General features: G+C 32.6%; 3 protein-coding genes across 3 annotated transcripts; 2 read left to right on the top strand and 1 right to left on the bottom strand.

Annotated features, from left to right (window-relative positions):
- The first annotated feature begins 2,045 nt into the window (after nucleotides 1–2,045).
- LOC125866759 (uncharacterized) lies at nucleotides 2,046–2,676 on the top strand. The gene is made up of 2 exons (XM_049547106.1): nucleotides 2,046–2,275; nucleotides 2,350–2,676. Exons 1-2 carry the CDS (start codon nucleotides 2,137–2,139, stop codon nucleotides 2,526–2,528), a joined length of 318 nt encoding a protein of 105 aa, XP_049403063.1. The 5' UTR covers nucleotides 2,046–2,136; the 3' UTR covers nucleotides 2,529–2,676.
- A 6,258-nt stretch (nucleotides 2,677–8,934) lies between these two features.
- On the top strand, nucleotides 8,935–15,972 carry LOC125866737 (T-complex protein 1 subunit epsilon-like). Its single transcript, XM_049547080.1, has 9 exons — nucleotides 8,935–9,254; nucleotides 10,798–11,116; nucleotides 11,314–11,662; nucleotides 12,953–13,085; nucleotides 13,180–13,232; nucleotides 13,590–13,692; nucleotides 15,110–15,276; nucleotides 15,370–15,483; nucleotides 15,642–15,972. The coding sequence occupies exons 1-9, from the start codon at nucleotides 9,056–9,058 to the stop codon at nucleotides 15,810–15,812; spliced, it is 1,608 nt and encodes a 535-aa protein (XP_049403037.1). The 5' UTR covers nucleotides 8,935–9,055; the 3' UTR covers nucleotides 15,813–15,972.
- Nucleotides 15,973–17,710: 1,738 nt separating this feature from the next.
- On the bottom strand, nucleotides 17,711–20,671 carry LOC125866745 (probable pectate lyase 5). Its single transcript, XM_049547090.1, has 5 exons — nucleotides 20,448–20,671; nucleotides 19,220–19,853; nucleotides 18,959–19,062; nucleotides 18,708–18,846; nucleotides 17,711–18,178 (listed from the first exon to the last, which is right to left on the bottom strand). The coding sequence occupies exons 1-5, from the start codon at nucleotides 20,552–20,554 to the stop codon at nucleotides 17,957–17,959; spliced, it is 1,206 nt and encodes a 401-aa protein (XP_049403047.1). The 5' UTR covers nucleotides 20,555–20,671; the 3' UTR covers nucleotides 17,711–17,956.
- Between the last annotated feature and the right edge of the window lie 1,457 nt (nucleotides 20,672–22,128).

Here is a 22,128-nt window from a genome sequence, read left to right as displayed (position 1 = left end):
GAGCTACTATATTAGTCTTCTCTCTCTGTTTTGGTTCATTTCCGTAGCAGCCTGTGTTCCTGACCTGAACTATTAGAAAATGAAAGAAGAATTTGTGTGCACGATTGACAATTACCTGCTCATATCCATTCTCCTTCATTACCCCCCAACTTATTAACTGTAGGGGGGTCTGCAGTTAACTGAGAAGGCGATTGATTGGCTTAAAAGGAAACGAGTTGAGATATATACATGTTTCCAATCACTAATTAGTGATTAGAAGTTGTGTTTTAATCTTGCTTGATATTAACATCTGGTCTTGACAGAGTTAACGTTTAGTACTGATATGTGTTGCATTATTTGACTTCAAGTTTGGTATGTTCTTTCGTGCAATTTGTTGATACTTTTTTGGTTGTGTTCTTTTGATTTAATTAACTTATGCACAATAGTGTGATTTGTACCATTGAAATGAAAAGTTATTTGTTTGTATGTATGGTATGTTTGTCTTTCAATTGTTTTCATTCTCGATAATAGCCAAGTTAGAAAGACATCCATCTCACTTTTTTCTGATACTCCCTCTGTCTCAATTTATATGACTTACTTTCCTTTTTAGTCGGTCCCAAAAAGAATGACACATTTCTATATTAAGTAACAATTTAACCATAAAATGTCTATTTTACTCTTAATGAAATGATTTACACACAAATTTATATCATTCATTTTGGATCACAAGTTTTAAAAGTCTTTCTTTCTTTCTTAAACTCCGTGATGAGTCAAACTACCTCACATAAAATGAGACGGAGGGAGTAGTTGTTATCAAATAATTAATGAGCATTCGAACCAAATACTAGTATGAATAAATAGTTTTGGTGCTCCCCTTAGAGGCACGATGCAATATTACCTAGTACATGTACAATTCACATGGGATTTTTTAACATATCAACAAGTCTTGCATAACCCTAAGCGGAGCTATGTGCAGGTTTGCATCCGATATATGTATTAAATTATTCACTAAATATTTAGAAATAGTCGAATGTAAACTTAATTATTATTGTATATTAACTTGAGACTGTTGTAGGAACCTTTATATTTCAAAATATTAGATTCACCTATGCTCCTTTATTATTGTTTATCTCCTTCTATCAAATAGTTTAGATTCCAAAATGATAGTGTGCCATCTTAAGGTGTTTCTAAACATTCAAGATTTGAAGTTTACACATTAAGAATTATAGTCCTTTCAAGTGACTATAAATTTAATTATTTGTACATATTTTATGATTTCTTAAGATAAATATAGGGTTTAGATTAAAGTTAAGATGGAACTTCATAATCACTCCAATTTCTAAACGGGTGGATTTTATCAACAACCCTAAATGATAAACCGTTTAACTTATTATTAGTATTAGGATTTGATCTCCAATTCACGCAACTCACCCCACATCTACATGCATTCTAACCTTTTCTGCATCGTCCTGTTGTCATTTCTATTAATTAACTCCAACTACTAAAGGTGTAGCTCATATGGAATGTAAGTTTATTCATCATAATCAATAATATATTTTTTTGGTGTTCATTCTCTCTATTTTTATGTATTTATTCAGTCCAAATTATATTTCTATTGACTCATTTGGAAGCGTATTAATTATTGTTGAATTTATTTTAAAATTTAGCAACCATGAATGGAAAGACTTACGTTTTGAGAGACCTTATTTTGTTTAAGCAATAATAGCCTAATAGGTTATTAGAAGAAGTTTGATACATTGGGACGAGCTTTGTCACAAAAAAAAGATTAAGTGGATTGTAAAGAAATTATCAAAAGAATCAATTAGAAAAACCTTTCAATAACTTTGCATCTCAAAGAGCTAGAAGAATTAGCTCCGTAAGAAAATATATATATATATATCTTTTTAAATTTAAGGCCTTCATTTGATTTTCACTTTAGGCCACTAATATGTTTGAGCCGTCCCTTATAAAAAGAATAGGGCCTTTGATGGCCATCCTTGGACTCCGCTTAACCATTACATAATTTCATTTTGTGTTCCTATATTAATCCCTACCTAACTTTATTCCTTTCTCATTGCAGCACTTTCTTTAATTTCCATTGCTGCATTCAAAATAAATACAAATAAAGGAGGAAAACGTTCTTAGCAAGAAAAAAAAATGGCACCTAAAATCATTGTTCTTGCTCTGGTTTTCTTCGCCATGGTTTGTATGACCTCCGCCATTGATGATTCTACAACAGCAGCTTTGAAAGACGCAGCTAATGCTCCTATTCCAGTTGAAAACAACAACATCATTGGTATTCTTTTTACGTACTTTTCAAATATATAAATAACAAAATTTTAACTGCATGTGTCACATAAATTGGGACAGGTACGATTAATGGGAGTGATGACAATGAAGCTGTAGCTGCTGCACCAGTTGGTGGACCAATTTCTGGAGTTACTTTTCCTGACATAAGCCTACCACCAACACCCAATGGAGCCACCACTAGCACTCTTGATTTCACCACAATTGCCACAATTATTGTTGCTGTTTCATTCTTTTTTTAATCATGACTGGAGCTTCAATCCATGTTTAACATCTTATTTTTCTTGGTTACATATTTTCCTGTCTTTAATTTATGTTACATGTTATCTTGGACAATATGTAGAAGACATCATCTTTGTAAACCATGAAATTTTAATGAAAAATGAAAAAGTTTGAATTGGATTTTCTCTTCTTCTTTAATTTATGGGAAAAAGGTTTGAAAAATACTTCAACTTTGGACGAAATTGTTGTTACGATATCAAACTTTATGGACGACCTTTTACCCCCTACACTATTTAATAGTGTATTTTAAAGGTATATATGTGTCCACGTGGACATATTACTATTTATAATGATGCAATATTTATGATGTCCACGTGGACACATATATACCTTTAAGATACACTATTAAATAGTGCAAGGGTTAAAATGTCATTTCCAAAGTTAGGAATTGTTACAACAATTTCGATCAAAGTTTGGATATATTTCAAACATTTTTCCCTTAATTTATTGTGACGGATTATTGTTTACTCTGTTTAATGTATAGGAGGTTAAGAGTTTAATTCTTTTTAGATTCGGTTTGATTACTAATTATCAGTTAAGACAAAGTAAATATAAAAGTAGGGCAAAGGGTCAAAAATACCCCTCAACTTTGATTTATTGTTTGACTTTACCCTCGCCGTTAAAATGAAGTTAATTTTACCCCTCCCGTTACTAATTTCACCATATTTACCCCTCATTTAACGGAAAGCCCAAAATTGACCCAAATTATCCAAATTTCAAAAAAAATCATTCCCTATTTTTAACCCAATACCCGGACCCCTCTATAGGATAACCCGGTTAACCCATTCCCCTTTTACCCATTCTCTCAAATTTTCCATATATTCATTTTCATTTTAACCTAATTTATTCACTGTTCCATATTTCCTACTGTTCATCTTCATCGACACCAAATCCCCCTTAAAGCTTCAAATCAAACACAAACACAGTCTTCTTCGCCTTCTTTTCTGTCTTTTCCGAAACTCCCATCCCGAGCATCATCATTGCCATTACAGGCATCTCTTCAATACCCCACTCTCTTCCTTAGAACCTCCCCCAAGAACGGATACTTCCAGCAACGTTAGATGCAGAATCTCATTAACAATCGTTGATACTCTTCCTGATGAAGCCGACTTTAATTTGTGAGTTGATGTTGTGAAATTTGAACTGATTAACGGTTTAATGAAGCTGTAGAAATGGGTTTCAGAAATTTTTTGAATCTTGAACTGTGGAATTTATGAATGCACATAAGGTGTTTGATATGTGGAAATGGTTTTGAAACGGTGATACAAAGACTGAGAGATAAATCAATTGAAGCACCTCATGCTTATGGGATAAATGCTTCTGACCGAATTGCTTGGGCTTTGTAATGGTATCGGAACAGTAATTATGGCAGGGATGGGTTTAAGCGTCTGGGAGAAGTAGGAAGGTTGGGGAGGTTGAGGTTTTAGGCCTACTTGTATATATCCACTTAATCTCCTTAGGTTATGGAAATGTTATTCATGTCTTTAAAATGTATTTTCCTCCATTATTTTTTGTTTTTATGTGTATATCCAAAAAGATGAAGCTGAATATAGGTGGGTTATATGATGGGTTAGATTCGGATTAAAATGGGTAAAGGGAAATGGGTAATATGGAAAATTTGAGAGAATGGGTAAAAGGGGAATGGGTTAATCGGGTTATCCTCTAGACCTCTAGAGGGGTCGGGGCATTGGGTTAAAAATAGGGAATAGATTTTTTTTTAAAATTTGGATAATTTTGGTCAATTTTGGACTTTTCGTCAAATGAGGGGTAAATATGGTGAAATTAGTAACGGAGGGTAAAATTAACTTCATTTTAACGGCGAGAGTAAAATCAAACAATAAACCAAAGTTGAGGGGTATTTTTGACTTTTTTCTCTATAAAGTATGTAGTTTTTTTAACATTAAAAGAATCAAGTCTGGATGTTTTCATAGTGCTTGCAGGGGATTGAAACTATCTATAGGAAAAAGATACAATTTCCATTAGGGATGTGCAAAAACCAATAAATCGAATTGAAAAAAGTGCTATTGGTTTATGGTTATTGGACGAACGATTTTTAATGGTTTTACAGAAAAAAAATTATCGGGTTATTGATTGTTTTGGTTTTTGAATATTTGTTAGGATTATTGGGTAAATTGATAATCTATTAAGACTAGTAATCTACTAGTTTACTCGTCATAAATATTAAATATTAATCTCAATATATTACTAGTTATTGTTTTTGCCCTTTAGCCTTCAATTTACATTTCATAGTAACTTTGAGTTCACAAATTCACGTTATACAGAATGTTAAAACCTAACGAAAGAATTATATTCTACCTAATTTCTCTTTGTTTTACACTTGCATAATTCTTTTCATTAGTTATTATTATTTATATTTCATGAGCATTAGTAAAGTTACATTATTGTCTAGTCGTGTCAAATTATTGGAGAAGTCATATATTTATTTTATAAGCTTTTTCTTATTGTTTACATAAAAAAATCAAACCGTTAACGACCAAAACCAATAAAAAATCTCTTATTGATTTGGTTATTGATTTTACATATTTAAAACTAAAAAATTAATAGACTGAACCGATAATATACGGAAGAGATGACTATATGAATGCTTTCATTGGTCACTCTTTGCCTTTAGAGGATTGAAGGAAATCAAATTTGCTGAATTGGAACTAATTAATAACATTAAATATATTTTTTATGTGATCTTCTCCTATTTTTTTAAAAATTAATTTTGGACTTGAAGTCCTTTTATTAAGAGCAACTTTCACATATAACAAACAAAAAAATCATATTTGTATATTATAGCAAAGTTTGCATATTTGCGCTCCATAACAAACATATGTATAATTCGCTATACATATACAATTGAAAGCTGTCTATTTCGCTATACATATATATAAAAAGAAGCAATTGTATAATTCGTTGGCTCCTCTTCAGAATTGTATAATTTCGCTGGCAGACCATTTGTATAAATTGTTGTTAGCCTCTCGTTTATATAAATCGTTGACAAAAATATTTGTATATCAAAAATCGCTCTCTTTTGCTTTATACAAACATAAATTATACATTATACAAACATAAAACTGGGCAGAAGAATATTTTTATTGTATAATTATAACTGTATAAGACGAATATATATGTATTTGCATGTGTATATACAATTTTCTCGCGCTTTATACAAACAGAAACACAATTTATACAATTCTGTTGTATAAAACGAGAAAGAGAGAAAAGCAAAAGAGAACTGGGCAGGTGAATATTTTTATTGTATAATTATAAGTGTATAGGACGAATATATATGTATTTGCATGTGTATATACAATTTTCTCTCGCTTTATACAAACAGAAACGCAATTTATACAATTCTGTTGTATAAAGCGAGAGAGGCGAGCACAGAGGGAGTGAGCGAGAGAGGAGAGTGGCGAGCGAGAGTTTGAGGGAGAGAGGCGCTGGCAAACAGTTGCTACAGGACACAATTAAATCAAAGCGTGATTATACTATTTAATTTGAATTAATAATTTGTCATTATCTACAATTTTTCCTTTTATTAATGTCTTAATGGGCTTAAAATTCAAACAAAACAAAGAAAAATAGTACATTGTTGGCCCAAAACCCGGACCAGCTCAATTAGAGTTTCCTAATTTGTTCCTTCTTCTCTTTCCACTTTTTCAGTTCTCCATTTCTGCTTCTCCTAATTGCATCAACTAATTAATAACATTAAATAAGAGGAGGATGAAGATAATCCAAAACAGAAAAAATAAAGTTAAGAAAAGGTCATCAAAAATCTTTTTCCACCAATTCTCACCGGGCTATAATTACACTGCACAACTAAATAATTTTTAGAGAGGAGTATTGGAATCACCTTTGAAATGTAACTATATCCTCCAAGTTCCAACTCATGCGTCATTTTGAGTCGAAAGGAGGATATAGTTACATTTCAATTAAGATAAGTGTTAAAAGAAAATGTCAATTGAAGTGTAAGTGAGGTTTTTTTACAAGTTTAGGGGGAATGTATGTATTTTTCCCTAATATACAACAATCAAAATGGACATAATATATAAATATATGTATAATTTACATAAATTTCATAGTGTAAAGAGTAAATTACATCTTATCCCTACTTTTTTTCTAATTACAATAATTCCTTAACAAATTTTACCTTCCGGATAATTAAGTCACCATCCGGATACATTAATTCTAATACAAGAAAGAATCCTTCCGTTGTGCTAAAAAGGAAATAAAATCTGAAAATCAAATTAAAGTCCATAAATTATGCTTACGTTTCTTCTTACTCTCAATCATATAGAGGCAAATACTAAACAAAATGAAGAAATTCAAAATTTCAAATTGCCCCCCCTGTTCAACAAAGGTTTATTTAATTCAAAAACTTTTGTCGAGAGGATGAGCCGTCGATCTAGCCATTCTCGCTGAAGAGGAACGCCTTGTCATTATCCACTTCGGCCATGACTGGGACGAAACTTGTATACAGATGGATGAGGTGTTGGCTTCAGTTGCAGATGCATTAAGGAATTTTACTGTGATATACCAGGTGGACATCACAGAGGTCCCTTATTTTAACACAATGTATTAGTTGTACGATCCATCAACTATCATGTTCTTCTTCAGGAACAGGCACATCATGATTGATCTTGGCACATGAAACAATAACAAGATCAACTGGGCACTCAAAGATAAACAAGAGTTCATTGATATTGTTGAGACAGTGCACCAAAAGATTACTCTACCAAGTATCGTTACTGAGTGTATGTTGATATTGTATTCTGTTTGTGAAATATGCTTCTCCCATTTCATCGAAGATCCTTTCAATTTTGATTCAAAATTGTTGAAAATTTTGAGATGCAAAATTCTTCTCCTAATTCATTGAAGATCCTTTCAATTTTGATTCAAAATTATCGAAAAATTTGAGAAGATACATCATAAATATCTTTGCTACTTAGATTTTACTATTTATGTATGTTGTTTAAATTGATAAGTATTGTATTTATACTAGATACATTAAATAAGTAATTGTTGCCCATAAGATGTTAGATTTGAGATCGATACATTACCGTGTGGTAGTTGCTATGTAATTGATACATTTAGTATAAATTCAAATTTACGTATCATATCTAAAAATTTAGTGCATGATACATTCTATTTATGATTTTGTCGTTTAAATTGATAAGTATTGTATTTGTTCTATATACATTAAATAAGTAATTGTTGCTCATAAGTTGTTAGATTTGAGATCGATACATTATCATGTGGTAGTTGTTATGTAATTGATACATTTAGTATAAATTCAAATTTACGTATCATATCTAAAAAATTAGTGCATGATACATTACTATATATGTATCTCGTTTAAATTGATAAGTATTGTATTGTTACGGGATACATTAAACATGTAATTGTTGCTCATAAGTTGTTTAGTTTGAGATCGATACATGTAGTATTAATAAGTATTTATGAATCATGCCCATATAATTTGACGTAGCTATATATGTATCATATACAAAAAAAATTATGAATATGATAAACAATGATTTAGTCATAAAATAGTACTGCACATACATAACAAACATCTGATACATAGTCAATAAATAATTACCTTTGTTCGTGTTTTCCTGTAAAAAAAAAAAACTGGAAAAAAGATAAATGAAGAACTACTCTTGATTAACTTTAAATCGTTAATTGGGCAGAGAAAATATTTAAAATTAAAAAAAAAAAAAGTAATGGAGGTAACTGGTGATATAGTGGAGTGATTATAGGCATGAAAAAAGGGAGAAAATTGTGGAGTTGGAAGATTGAAAGTTATGTATATGAAAAGGAGAGAATTTGAGAAAAACGAGGAATTTTTGTAATTTTTTAAAATGGTAGGGAATAATAGAAAATAAGTAAAAAATGGTGTGTAGTTAGAAATTTTTCCTAAATATATATTACCATTAACTTAGCTTCATTTAACAACTATGATCTTTAATTTTGGGTATCCACAAATAGACAGTTAAACTTGTATAAAATTGAACAAAAAGATGCATTCATCCTACATGTTGTCATATATGACAATTTTGTGTTCTAGGTGATGTTATATGCGTATTATGCTATGTATGTCTCTAGTTCAAATTTATACTAATTTAGTGTCTTCTTATGAACGCCTAAAATTAAAGAATAAATATCAATCAAAACCAAAATATATAAAAGGTGTGTTTATATATTATGCAAACAAATTTTTAATTATAAGTTAGGTACTAGAGTCTAGATGTTTTTTTAAGAGAGAGTTGGAGCTCACTCGACCCGATTCGATTCGATGTGACCCGATCCGACCCATTTAGAAACAGTACATGAATAAACCAGAAGCGGGAGCAAGGGTTTATCACAGAAAGCATGCTAGGGTTCTGAAAGTGTTCTAGATTCATAAAGCAACTCTCTCTGTCGCTGTCGCCGGAGATTATTATTTCCCGATCTGATCGAAAGCAGGTCACCGGGAACAATGGCGTTAGCTTTCGATGAATTCGGAAGGCCGTTTATAATACTAAGGGAGCAAGAACAAAAAACTAGATTAAGAGGCCTCGATGCTCAGAAGGCCAACATTTCTGCCGGAAAAGCTGTTGCACGTATTTTACGTACCTCACTTGGTCCTAAAGGCATGGATAAGATGCTTCAGAGCCCTGACGGCGATGTCACCATCAGTATGTTCTTCTTCATCCTTTTTTTGCTTCTCTTACTCTTCATTGAAGTTTGATCTACCTTTTTATGCTGCTTGGTACAACTTTTGGTGATCTACGTTTTTAATAAAAGTCGTTTGTGGTTTTGATTTGGTTTCTCCAGAAAGCATATTGTGTGTTTGGTTCGAAGGAGATTCTCATGAAAAGTGTTGTCCAGAAATGTTTGGTTGGTGAGCTTAGAATGTTTTCTGAAAAAATAATATTTTCAAGATTGATAATAATGCCAGTGAAATTTGGCAGTGTTCTGATAAAATCTCTTGAGTAGTAATGGTTGAAAACAATGTCCAAGTATTGGTTGGAGCAAGTGAAACTCAGTTAGTGTTGGGATAGTTACAAAGGCAAAATGAATTCTGCACGTAAGTAAGGAAATAATGGAACCATTTTACTGGAAAATGTATAGTTTTATTGGGAAAATATTTTTTGGTTACCAAACACCAGGATATGACTTCTTTATGGGAAATATTTTGGCACATTGTATATGTAAATGACTGGATTCTGCATCGCTAGTGGTAATCCTAGTGTTCTAAATGACGATTTGAGAAACTGTAAGTCTAAGAGCTTTGGTTCTGTATTGTGTATTTCATTTAGTTGTAGATGCACTAGTGATTGTAAAGAAATTCCGAGGTTGCAATTGGTGAGGTTAAAAGTTTCTTTTTTTTTTGTCCAGTAACTAGGCTTAGTAGAATGTCGAGTGTACAAATCTATATGGCTCTAGAGTCAAGTTAGTTAGGCCCCTAAAGTTGGATTCACCACAGGTTGCTTAAGTGCGTCCATTTCGCTTACTATGTTTGATGTGATGTATGGTCATATTAGTGCCTGCAGTCGTACTTGGTTTTGGAGGAATTCTAAGGGGCTAGTGCGTATGCAGTGTAGATGTTCAAGCTTTCGTTGCCGTTTATCCATTTTGTTAATGGAAATTGGATTGTGACTCATAGAATTTGTTTTTTTGTTTGTATTAATTATTTGTAATTCTGACCTTACTGATAATTTTGAACAATTACGGAAGGAAATCATAACTCTAATATATGATTGAAAGGTAATAAGACTGCTTAGGAGACTATTTTTGGAGCACTTCATATTTAGAATATCTCTTTTGTTCGAGGAGTGGAGAGGCGTGTCTAGCTTTGCTGTCTCATTGATGCCTGACATATAAATTCCTTTGCTACAAATTGTAGCTCCATTGACCCAGGCTCTTAAGATCTTTTAATCAGTGTTCTGGTCCATCTGGAAAGAAATTTTTGAGGTCAACCTTGGGGGCAGTATACAATTATTTTCCTATGAGGCTTGCCTAAAGGCAAGCCAGTTGAAGCAAGCTTTTCGTTGCGTTCAGCTTTCCCTTCTTTCTGCCAGACGTGCCTCTATTCAATAGTCTTCTTATGTTTAGGAACAGTAGTTGCTTGAACACATAGTTGTAACTACTATGAGCTCTTTCCTTTCTGATCTAACCTATGCAGACAATCTCATATCTTGTTTTGATGTTTCTAATAATGGAGATTTCAATTGTCAGCAAATGATGGTGCCACCATTTTGGAGCAGATGGATGTTGACAATCAGATTGGAAAGTTGATGGTTGAGTTGTCACGAAGTCAAGATTATGAAATTGGCGATGGAACCACTGGAGTTGTTGTCATGGCTGGGGCACTGCTAGAACAAGCTGAGAAGTTGTTAGAACGTGGTATTCATCCTATTCGGATTGCAGAAGGGTATGAAATGGCTTCAAGGATTGCAGTTGAACATTTGGAGCGTGTAGCACATAAGTTTGAATTCGGTCTGAATGACATTGAGCCTTTGGTTCAAACTTGCATGACTACTTTGTCATCTAAGATGTAAGTGACAAGTCAATTTCAGATACTGGTTGGAAATTTCTATGTAGCGAATTGGACTTTATGGCTTAACGAACATGCATTTTATTTATATATAACATGCATCATGCGTAGTATTTTGCTGCTTTTGATACTGTAACAATGCTGAAGACCCTGCAACAAAACTTGGTACTTGCTTTGACATGAATAATTTATTGCAGTGTGAATAGATGCAAACGTAGCATGGCTGAAATTGCTGTTAAAGCTGTTTTAGCAGTTGCTGATTTAGAGAGGAAGGATGTAAACCTGGACTTGATCAAAGTTGAAGGGAAAGTTGGTGGGAAGTTAGAGGACACAGAGCTAATTTATGGTATTATAGTTGACAAAGATATGAGTCATCCACAGATGCCAAAGCAAATTGAGGATGCGAAAATTGCAATTTTGACATGTCCTTTTGAGCCTCCTAAGCCAAAGACTAAGCATAAGGTTGACATTGATACTGTGGAGAAGTTTCAAACTTTACGCCTACAGGAGCAGAAGTACTTTGATGACATGGTCCAGAAGTGCAAGGTAAAATTACTGAATCTGTAAATGAGATAAGAGTTGAAAACATTTGTTGAAGCTAATCCCTTGTTCTATAAGGGAATGAAAATGGGAGGGTTGGAGCAACAAAAGACAGACATGTTTATTGGCTCTTATAGCTATATTGGAGTAATGAGAAGTCTATGATCAGCTAAAACTAATAGTTCTTTCCTTGAACTTCAGGTGATAGTGTTGCAAAACTAGTTCCCTTCACTCTCTCACATCCATTTATTCTCTTAGCAAAGGAATTTGTTGTTCCCAGCCTATCATTGTGTATGCAAAACTCACTTACGAATGAAATCCAGAGATATTTGTTCTCCTCTTTCTTGCCCCTTGTCTTGTAAGGTTATGCCATGTGGTCTGCCTATTGACATAAACAAGTAAAGGCAGTAGGTATGCCAACACTTGTGTTCACAATTACCACTGAGTCATATATAAGGGAACTTCATTTACAGCTTGTTTGGATGATTGTTACCTATTGTATTGTATCATATTGTTACTTTAAGTACAAGGTTTGTTTTAATTGGTACTTAAATTTATTGCATCATGTAAATATTGTTTCAATACAACCTATGCACAGTTCTCTCTATTTATACTTGCAAGTTATGTTCACAATTACCACCGAGTCATATATGTAATGGAACTTCATTTACAGCTTGTTTGGATGATTGTTACCTATTGTATAGTATCATATTATTACTTAAATTTGTTGTATCGTGTAAATATGGTTTCAAGACTCCTGTTCTGTCTATTATACATACAAGTTACCATTTTCAATTTTTTTACTGTATCATATTGTTGAATCCATTGTAATGTAACGATGAAAAGTGCCATTCTATGTAACGACCAATTTCATGTGATCGTGTTGTTACCTTATTTGTTTTCTCATCTTGCTCTTATTATCTAATAATCTTATTTTTTCCTCTACCATACATTTTTTTAACTCTGCATGTATAATACTTTTTCTTTGTAATGTTGTACAGTCATTTTTTAAATTGCTGGTGCATGATAATATGTTATGACGGAAAATAATACAATCTATCCAAACGTTGTATTCATCAAAGCCATATAGTGTGATACAATATAAAACGATATGTAACAACCATCCAAACAATTTGTTAGTGAGATGAGATCTTTGGTGTGTGTTCTTAGGACCTAATATTGCAATATGTGTGCTTGTACATGCAGTTTATTTTTATCTGGACCTATTTTCCTTGTATTCTGGTGATTTCGCTTCTTGGAGTTTCATTTGTCTAAAAAGGGTGACATATCTAACAGGATGTTGGTGCTACCTTAGTTATCTGCCAGTGGGGTTTTGATGATGAAGCTAATCACTTATTAATGCATAGAAATTTGCCCGCTGTTAGATGGGTAGGTGGTGTGGAATTGGAGCTGATAGCAATTGCCACAGGTTTGTGTCTACTTATTGAATATGATGCCTTGCATATTTCACTGTTTCTGCTAATTTAATTTAATTTCTTCTTGGTGTTTGTGCATTTGGTTAGGTGGGAGAATAGTACCAAGGTTTCAAGAGTTGACACCTGAAAAACTTGGCAAGGTACTCTTTCCCTTTGTTTGTGGATGTACATTATGTATCTATGCAATGTTGTGGATTTATATGTGAAAGTTGTTAGAAGATGATTGATTAGTTTTATTAAAGCTATAACGGGCTTGTCTTAAAATTTATGGATGTATAATGCACTTTTTACCTATATATTGTTAATGCCAAACATTGCATGAATATATTGTGCAAGTGTTTCTAATTCATTCATATGTTGGATTACTGGACATCATATCTTGCTACGTACTCTATGAGAGTTTCACCATTTAACTAACCTTCTATTGTGAAATGCACTTGTGGATTTGTAGTTCTCTGTAGTCTCTATTTGCTAAACATGATTTTTTATAAGTTCAGGCTGGTATTGTTCGGGAGAAAGCTTTCGGTACAACAAAGGATAGAATGATTTACATTGAGCATTGTGCAAATTCAAGAGCAGTAACTATATTTATCCGTGGTGGTAAGTCTATTGCCTACAGAGATGCCTTAATTCTGCTGTTGATGGAAATTGCATGTTTTTTCTGTCTACTTTTTAATTGTTGATCAATATTGCCTGTTGAAAATCCTTAGTTTATTACGCTACTTATGAAAATAGCATGTACTCGTGGTTTATTTTCTACTTGTTGATGAAAATTCACAAGAAATTGATTAAATTTTGGAGTTTCTTTACTTTGTCCTTGCCCTGTCTGTACATGTTTTATTCGATTGTGATAGTATTATTTATGATTGAACTCTACAAATATGTGCTCCCTGAATCCAAATCGTGGTACATTATGTCATGACCTTCCCAAAAATGCTTCCTTAACGGCAATTTACTTTAGCGTAACCACCCAGACAGTTATTGTGTGGACTTTTATTTAAATCTTACACTGCTTATCCTAGTGAAAGATTAGTTCTTGTTTGAATTTTTTTTCCCGATAAGTAGAGGCGAGTGACAACTTCAATTTGTGCCGAGTTGAAAAAGTTAAGCCAGTCAGTTTAATTAGGTGTCTGCATGGTTCAGATGGTCCTAACTTTACTTGGAGGTAACCAAACCAAACAAACTATGTCTAAACCCAATGGTTTGATATGATTCAGTTTATCATTTATGAAAAAAAATATTTTTCCTCTTAACATTACAGTGTGTGAGAGTGAAAACCATTCCTCATAGGCTCATAATAAGATGTTCTTTTGTAATTACTTGTCAACCACAATGAAGTTTAAAATGTATGTAAAAAACAAATCTTTGAACTATAAAAACATTTTATTAAAAGCGTACAGTGCATTTTAAAGGCCCAATGGAAGGCATTTCTCAAAAAGTTGCTATTTTCCATAAGCAATAGAAGCGTAGATATCCCCTCTATATTTTTATTAGATGGAGATAATTATTGGGGTATTATCCTTCCATAAATAGTTGTTTGAAGTTCACCTTAAAAGAAAGAAAATTTTAGAAGATATCATCAAGCAAAATGTTTCCAAAATTGTTTTTTCACTTGCGTATATTTTCTGTCATACCAAACTTAGTGCATTTTCATAAGATATAGACAAATAATGAGTTCAGTTATGATTTTCTACGGGTTTTAATTGACTCAATCAAATCAAAACTTTTCTGTTAATTTCTCTAGAGTGTTTGGTTGATTGGTTTACTACCCCACCTCCCCCCTTTAACTGAAACTAACTTGGTAGATGGGAACTAAACATAGGAGTAAAACATAGTTTTCTCTCATCTAGGTTGGTGCCATTCGTTTTGCGTGAAGCACCTTGTGCAACATGTTTTCTTACCTTGCAAATTTGAGGTTTTGTGCCAATGATTATCGAGCACTACATGAAATGACATTGCATATGACAAGAACTGTTATATATTAGGATGGCTGAGCTGATATTTGATCACTGTACAGGCAACAAGATGATGATAGAGGAGACAAAACGTAGTATCCATGATGCTTTATGTGTTGCTAGAAATCTTATTCGCAACAATTCAATTGTGTATGGTGGTGGTTCAGCAGAGATTTCTTGCTCAATTGCTGTTGAAGCGGCTGCTGATAAACATCCAGGAGTTGAACAGGTATAATTTTTAGTTGTTTTTTTAAATATTTTTCTGTATTTGTCTTTTGTATTTAAGTGTCTTTAGCTGAAGCCTCAATCCCTCTTTCTGCAGTATGCAATCAGGGCATTTGCAGATGCTTTAGATTCTGTCCCAATGGCACTTGCTGAGAACAGTGGTCTCCAGCCTATTGAAACTCTATCTGCTGTTAAGTCTCAGCAAATTAAGGTAATACTGACTTATTAGTATGATACTTGTTAAAACAAGAGTCGTCGTATGACATTTCCAGCTGTTAAGAGTGTTAGAAAAAGGAAAAGATACAGAAGTCATTCTTTCCCATTTCTAACAATTGTGTTTATCACCTTAACGTCAAATCTTTTATGCAGGAGAATAATCCCTGCTGTGGAATAGATTGTAATGATGTTGGCACAAATGACATGCGTGAGCAAAATGTTTTCGAGACCCTAATTGGGAAGCAACAACAGATTTTGCTTGCAACTCAGGTTGTCAAGATGATCCTAAAGATTGATGATGTGATTACTCCTTCCGCGTATTGATGTTAAGTACGGAAATGCAAAATTTTCTTCGTCTTAGAGAAGATGAACGTTTTCCTTCTGGCTATGCAAACCAGAAGTTTTGTTGGGTGAAACTTTCACGATTTTATGCTTTGGGTTCTATGTTGTCTATTTGAGTAGAATTTTTGTGGTTGATGAATTTGACTTGATTGATGATCAGTTTCTGTCACGGTATTCTCCATCGAAAAGATTATTTGCACCTTCATGGTATACTTTATTTGCAATGATGTAGCAACTATATTAAAACGATTATGTGCCTGATGGATTTTATTATTAAGGTACCACCATGGAGGAGCATTTAGACCAGACTCTTTGAGAATTACTTCTATAATGTGATGAAACTAACTACAATTTAGTGACAGGTCATGTGCATTCTGCTGTTGATGGTTAGCATGTTCAATTAAATTTAAGAACAAGTGAAATCATGCTAATTTCTTTAACATCCTACGTTCAAAGTTGAGATTTATGTTCTGTGGTTTACATTTTCAATGTTTAGTGGTACTTGTTAAATAGGAAAATTTTCAATCAGTACTATACTTATCGAGACTGTTGCACAATTTATAAAATCTCCAATGAGAGACTGGAGTTTAAGGAATCGACCCAGTTTGTTGCATTAGCTAAGTTTAGATGTCAAAATTGTTCCTCTTATTTTGACATTCAACTTAATGCTAGCTTATAAGACTTTAGTTTAGTGGTAAGATTGCTATGTGTGAGATTTATTTAACTCTAGCTATTATTCGTCGATTTTTGAATGGTGTGTTCTCGTTGATTAAAAAAGAGAAAAGTAATGAGGCTGATGCTTACATAGAAGAAGAGTAGAATGAAATGGCACGAGTTTCATGGATATGCTATTTATGGGGAGGGTGGTGGCAAGAATGGTGACAAATTTATGTTTCATTTGAGGAATAAGGAGGCTTTTAATATGTGCATGTTAGTTGCTACTGGTAGTTGAGCGGTTAGATCTTAGTATCATTGCTATCTGCAAAAATTACATCTCTTCATTTATGACTTTTGTCTAAAAGATGCATTCTTTTTGGTGACTACAAATTTCAGTCTACCAAATCATGGTCTCATAGTGTACAAAAAAGTCCCTCCTCTTTAATTTCACTAAAGTTGCATTTATGTTGATCAACCAACCCATGTGAAGGAAACCCCCCAAGTGGGACATCTTCAACAGAAATAATAAATGGCAATATTAGGTGATGGAAATTCCGGGATAAGTTGGATTCCAGATGCTCATAGCATTAGCTCGATAAAGTGATTTCGTTTTAGACACTTTTAATGGGAAGTAATCTCTTCTTCTCAACGAAAACTAAATAGTTAGGGTGGTGTATGCTCACTTTATTTTATAGACGTGCTCAAAATTGAAGTTAAAAGAAGTTATTTTGAAATGTCGTTTTGTTTAAACATAAATTTCACCAGGACGAAAAACAAGATTTATGAATGAAAAATATGATTATTTCATTTGAAGTACTCTTCAAACAAGTATTTTTCCATATTTCACTAGTATTTCAAATACTGAAATTTAGGGTTTGCAAATACTGATGATTAAACAAGTACTTGCAAATGTTGTACATAGGTAATTATACAAATAGTACAATGTTATTATGCCCCACAATATTCATTCACTCAATAATACATCCAAGAGTTGCTGTCAATAATTGGCAGGGATCATAAAAAGACTAAATCATCAATATAACCTTAATGGAAGGGCATAAGTGACAGAAACTTAACAACCCATATTACCTGACTCTCCAAAAATGTTGTCGTATTTGTGTCAAATTTCCAAAAAATATACTACTTTTGAAATATTCTACACGCACACCCATCGGCATTTTTAAAGAGTACTACCAGAGCAACATTGGTAGTAACAAGGGAAATTGGGGTACAATAATTTCTAGTTGAAATGTGGTAGTAGTATTCACACTTGATCCTTGATTATCACATAACATTACAATGAGAGGGGGAGTCAAGTTACAAACTCATCAACCCATTTTTACATACTACATGGAAATTAACTGAGAGATTATAATATTTCACAATTTCTCAACAATACACTTAAAAAAAGAAAGAAAAAGAGAACATATAGTGCTAATTAAGATTATTAATAATCATATATATATTAATCAACATTTTTTGCCCTTTTTGCAACCAAGTGCACCAGCATTCATTGTAATAGAATTAACCAAAGTAGATGGCCTTGCACTTAAACTTGAAGCTTTAGCATAACTAGAAGAAGCTCCAGCACCAGATCTTATGAAAAATGCTCCATTAAGCATTAAATCACCTTCTGATCTCCAATTCCAATTCTTCCATTCACTTTCTGCTGCATCCTCATGTTTTGTCACCTGTGTAACAAACATCTAGTCACATTTTGTTGTCCCTACTTAAATAGGTTAATAAAGTAACTAACCATACTTTTTTATTTCACCAAACTTTTTTCACTCCACTTTCATCCTAAAGTTGCTCAGACTATTCAAAAATGTTGTCGTATCTGTGTCGAATCCTTCAAAAATACACTATTTTTAAAGGATCCGATATGCATTTGTTTTGAAGTGTCCGAACAACATAGCTTTCATCTTTATGAAAGTTAGTTATATTTTGTTGTACCACTATTACACCTACATTATTTTTGTCTTGCTCTTTCTTTTTCTGGTTTCAATTCTAGAACGCTAAAAAAGAAAGACTGTCACAAAAACGCTTACTATATTTTATTAACAAAGAGTTGCAATCTTGAAAAACATGATATGTTTTTTTTTAAAAAAAAATATTGTTAAATACCTTTGTAACATTTAAACAACCAAAATTTCACCTTTTCTTGTTTAAAATATATTTTTATTTTTTTTCAAAAGATTGGGAAGTAAGAGTGAAATTTACCTCCTTGTTGAAGACATCATTAGGAGCAAGGAATCTGTTGCCTTGACTATTGATAGTTGGAGAAGCACTTCCTCCAATTGCATACATCTCCCAATGAGTGTAGTCATTATTCACCACATGGAAATATCCATGTCTACATCTATAAATCTCAAAATAAAAGTTGTCTTATTACCCCTAATAAATGTAATAATAATTTTTTTTTAAAAAGCATATTAGATCCAACATTTCTTTATTTTATTTAATTTTCTTACCTTGGCATCCTTTGCACAAGCCCTTCTCCAAAATGATTAAAAGCAATGGTAACTTGCATATTCTTGTCTCTAGTAAATGTATCACTATGTCCCAAAAGCATTACCTATAGAGACACAAATTCAAAATTTAAAGTCGTTATATACATTTATAACTAAAGTTGAAAATGAACAAAAAAGGTTACATCAAGAACATATGAGGTCAGAGTTAAAGAAATTACTTAACTCAAGTTCTTACACTATATATGGCGGATTATTAATTACCTTGTTGTGATGTGTCATATAATTATTGGAAATAGTAATGGCAGTAGAACCACGAATTGCATCAATCAAACCATCATTACAATTTGACAAAGAACAATGATCAACCCAAACATGACTTCCACCAAATATAGAAACACCATCTCCATCTGATATTGTTCTCCAACCATAATGTTGTGGTGAATCTCTAACATAAGCATTTCCACCTTGTTTACAATCATGAATATTTAATCCATGTATAATAATATTTGTAACATATTGTATAGTTATACATGGACCACCAGCAATATGTACACTAGCACCTCTACCATCAATTGTCTTGAATGAATTCAACATTAATTCTTCTTTTAACTTAATAACCATATCTCTAGAAAATATAATCCAAAGTGGTTCATCTTGAATTGCACCATATCTTAATGTTCCTGGCTTTGGGTTCACTGGATCATCACTAGTGTCAGTAACTATGTAGATGTTACCATCTTTACCACCAATTGCTTGTTTGCCAAAGCCAATTGCACAATCAGCTAGTCTTTGTCTGTTTTTTTCCCAATTAGGATCACATCTCCAACAATCATCAATAGGATTGCCTGTGCCACATGATAAATAGCCTAAGTTCCTTCTTGATGCATTGATTTTCCTACAATAGTGAGAAAATAAAGAGTCAACATCCGAATTATAGAGCTATGACACAAACGAATAAAATGTTGAATTTCGTCACACCAATCTGATCTGCTAGGGGGTTGTTACTCATTTTTGTACTTGCATTTTGTTTTTACAATAAAAAAATAAAATAAATAAGATTCTCTTAGCTCCTTCGTGAGATTTAACTCCACTAAGATGATAAGCATAGTAGGTCCAAAACCCAAGGAAAAAAAAAGACAATGTGTAATTTGATAGTAATATTCCATTTCAGTTAAAAAATGCAGTTAGATGTCTGGGGCAATGTAAGTGAGCAACTCATATATTAATGATTGACTCCACGATTTCTTATGGACACATAGTCAGGGAGTCGACCTCCCCACTGTCCCCTGCCAGTACCCTTCATAACGTAAGTACATAGAAATCTTGATCTGTTTACTTATTACCTCAAAAAAAAACAAAAAACAATAAAAACCATGATTGCAATATGTTGACAACTAGCATAAAAATAAGAAAGTTGTAATAAACAAGGATTCATACAACCGAGCCCAAATTTTTTTGATAATAAGAGTAAGGGTGTAAAGTGTCATACTCATTAACTTCTTGGACTATAACTTCAGGGTCAGGAACATGAGAGGAGAATGTGAAAATAGGAGATAATAGAGTAAGAAGGAGAAGAAAAGAAAGTGGCATTCCCATTTGAAATCCCCTTTGTGTTGTTAAGGGAAGAGAAAATAATGGAGTTTGGAATGAAGGGGTTGTGGGACTTTTGGAGGGGTTTTATATACAGGGGAAGAGATGATGAGGGGAGTTATGAACCAACCAAACACCACTTGGACCTACATGCATATACTATTCCACAAATTTGATATTACCCCACCTTTTACGGAGTGGTATGTACTTTTTTATTCTTGATTAAAGGTCTCGAGTTTGAGTCTGCTCGGTATAAAGTCGCTTTTGATAGGGGCATTGGGAAGCATATTTGAATTTAACTGAACTCTAATGCGGATTTTAAAGTACTTTTAATTCTTGATTAAAGGTCTCGAGTTTGAGTTTGAGTTTGCTCGATACAAAGTTGCTTTTGATAAGGGCATTGAGAAGAAAATATGAATTTAATCGTGCTCCAATGTGAATACTTTAGTACTTTTTCATTCTTGATTAAAAGTCTCGGTTTTGAGTCGGCTGAGTATAAGTCGTTTTTGATAGGGGAATTGGGGAGCAAATATGAATTTAATCGAGTCTCAATGCGGATATTGAATATTGAGTGGTAAGTGCTTCTTTATTCTTGACTAAAGGTCTCGAGTTTGAGTTTGTTGGGTATAAAGTCACTTTTGATAGAGGCATTGGAAAATAAATTTGAATTTAATCGAGCCTCAATGCAGATACTGAACACCGAGTGTGAAATAAAAAAAATGGTTATAGTGTAAATATTTTGTTACACAATTAATGTGTCTTAACTAATTATAGCAAATTATGTACTGTAATTTTATGTTACCTAATCTAGATTACTGATATTTAATCTAATTGTATGAAAATATGTACAATGTCTTTGACAAAAAAGGTAGAAGAAAATAATAAGAGGAGACATTGGAAGGGACAAAAGTGGTTTTATTCTTTCATATATTAATGTTTGTAATGTGTCTCCACGGGAAAATAAATAAAAAATTATTTTCCATGGAACTTTGTTTTTGGGGTTCGGTTAATGAATCAAAACTATTTTCCAAAATATATAAATATATTATAGAAGTTAATAATAATACCAAAAAATTAGCAGAGTACGTTGATGAATCTTTTGAGGACTAAAAATTGATAAGAATGCATAAATATTGACACTTGAAATAAGTAAACACACGAACAAGTCAAAGAGTTTTCATAATTTAGATCGATCTTAATTTGCATTTGGTTTGAAATTTATCTATTCATGCATTAGAATAAAAAGTCATATATTTGCACGATCAAATATACAAAGAATTTTTGGTTAAATCGAGTACAAACAATATGGTTATTGACTTATTGTCATAAAGAAAAACTAACTTGAGAGGTAAAAATATATAATCTAAGATCTTAAAAGGAGAAAACCATCCCTTTCATCAAGTCATCAATAAATGTATGACATTTATTAACATCATTTTTGTACTCTGAACAAAATATATAAAGCGTGAACAACATAATATAAGAGCCTAATATTGAATATATATGCTAAATATAAAAATTGGGTTAAACTCCTATGAGAATAAAACCTTAGACCTAACTGGTCGATTTATTATGAGGTG

Source organism: Solanum stenotomum, chromosome 6, assembly GCF_019186545.1.
Source record: "Solanum stenotomum isolate F172 chromosome 6, ASM1918654v1, whole genome shotgun sequence".
NCBI lineage: Eukaryota > Viridiplantae > Streptophyta > Magnoliopsida > Solanales > Solanaceae > Solanum > Solanum stenotomum.
This window is presented reverse-complemented; position numbering and strand designations above follow the sequence as displayed.

What these genes read in the sequence shown, in the direction of transcription:
- LOC125866759 (XM_049547106.1), top strand. Translation starts at nt 2,137, where the DNA reads ATGGCACCTAAAATCATTGTTCTTGCTCTGGTTTTCTTCGCCATGGTT. An exon ending in TGAAAACAACAACATCATTG is followed by an intron (nt 2,276 to 2,349) that starts GTATTCTTTTTA and finishes AAATTGGGACAG; the next exon opens with GTACGATTAATGGGAGTGAT.
- LOC125866737 (XM_049547080.1), top strand. Translation starts at nt 9,056, where the DNA reads ATGGCGTTAGCTTTCGATGAATTCGGAAGGCCGTTTATAATACTAAGG. An exon ending in CACCTGAAAAACTTGGCAAG is followed by an intron (nt 13,233 to 13,589) that starts GTACTCTTTCCC and finishes TTATAAGTTCAG; the next exon opens with GCTGGTATTGTTCGGGAGAA. An exon ending in AACATCCAGGAGTTGAACAG is followed by an intron (nt 15,277 to 15,369) that starts GTATAATTTTTA and finishes CTCTTTCTGCAG; the next exon opens with TATGCAATCAGGGCATTTGC.
- LOC125866745 (XM_049547090.1), bottom strand. Translation starts at nt 20,554, where the DNA reads ATGGGAATGCCACTTTCTTTTCTTCTCCTTCTTACTCTATTATCTCCT. An exon ending in CTTGTGCAAAGGATGCCAAG is followed by an intron (nt 18,847 to 18,958) that starts GTAAGAAAATTA and finishes TGAGATTTATAG; the next exon opens with ATGTAGACATGGATATTTCC. An exon ending in ATGATGTCTTCAACAAGGAG is followed by an intron (nt 18,179 to 18,707) that starts GTAAATTTCACT and finishes TTTGTTACACAG; the next exon opens with GTGACAAAACATGAGGATGC.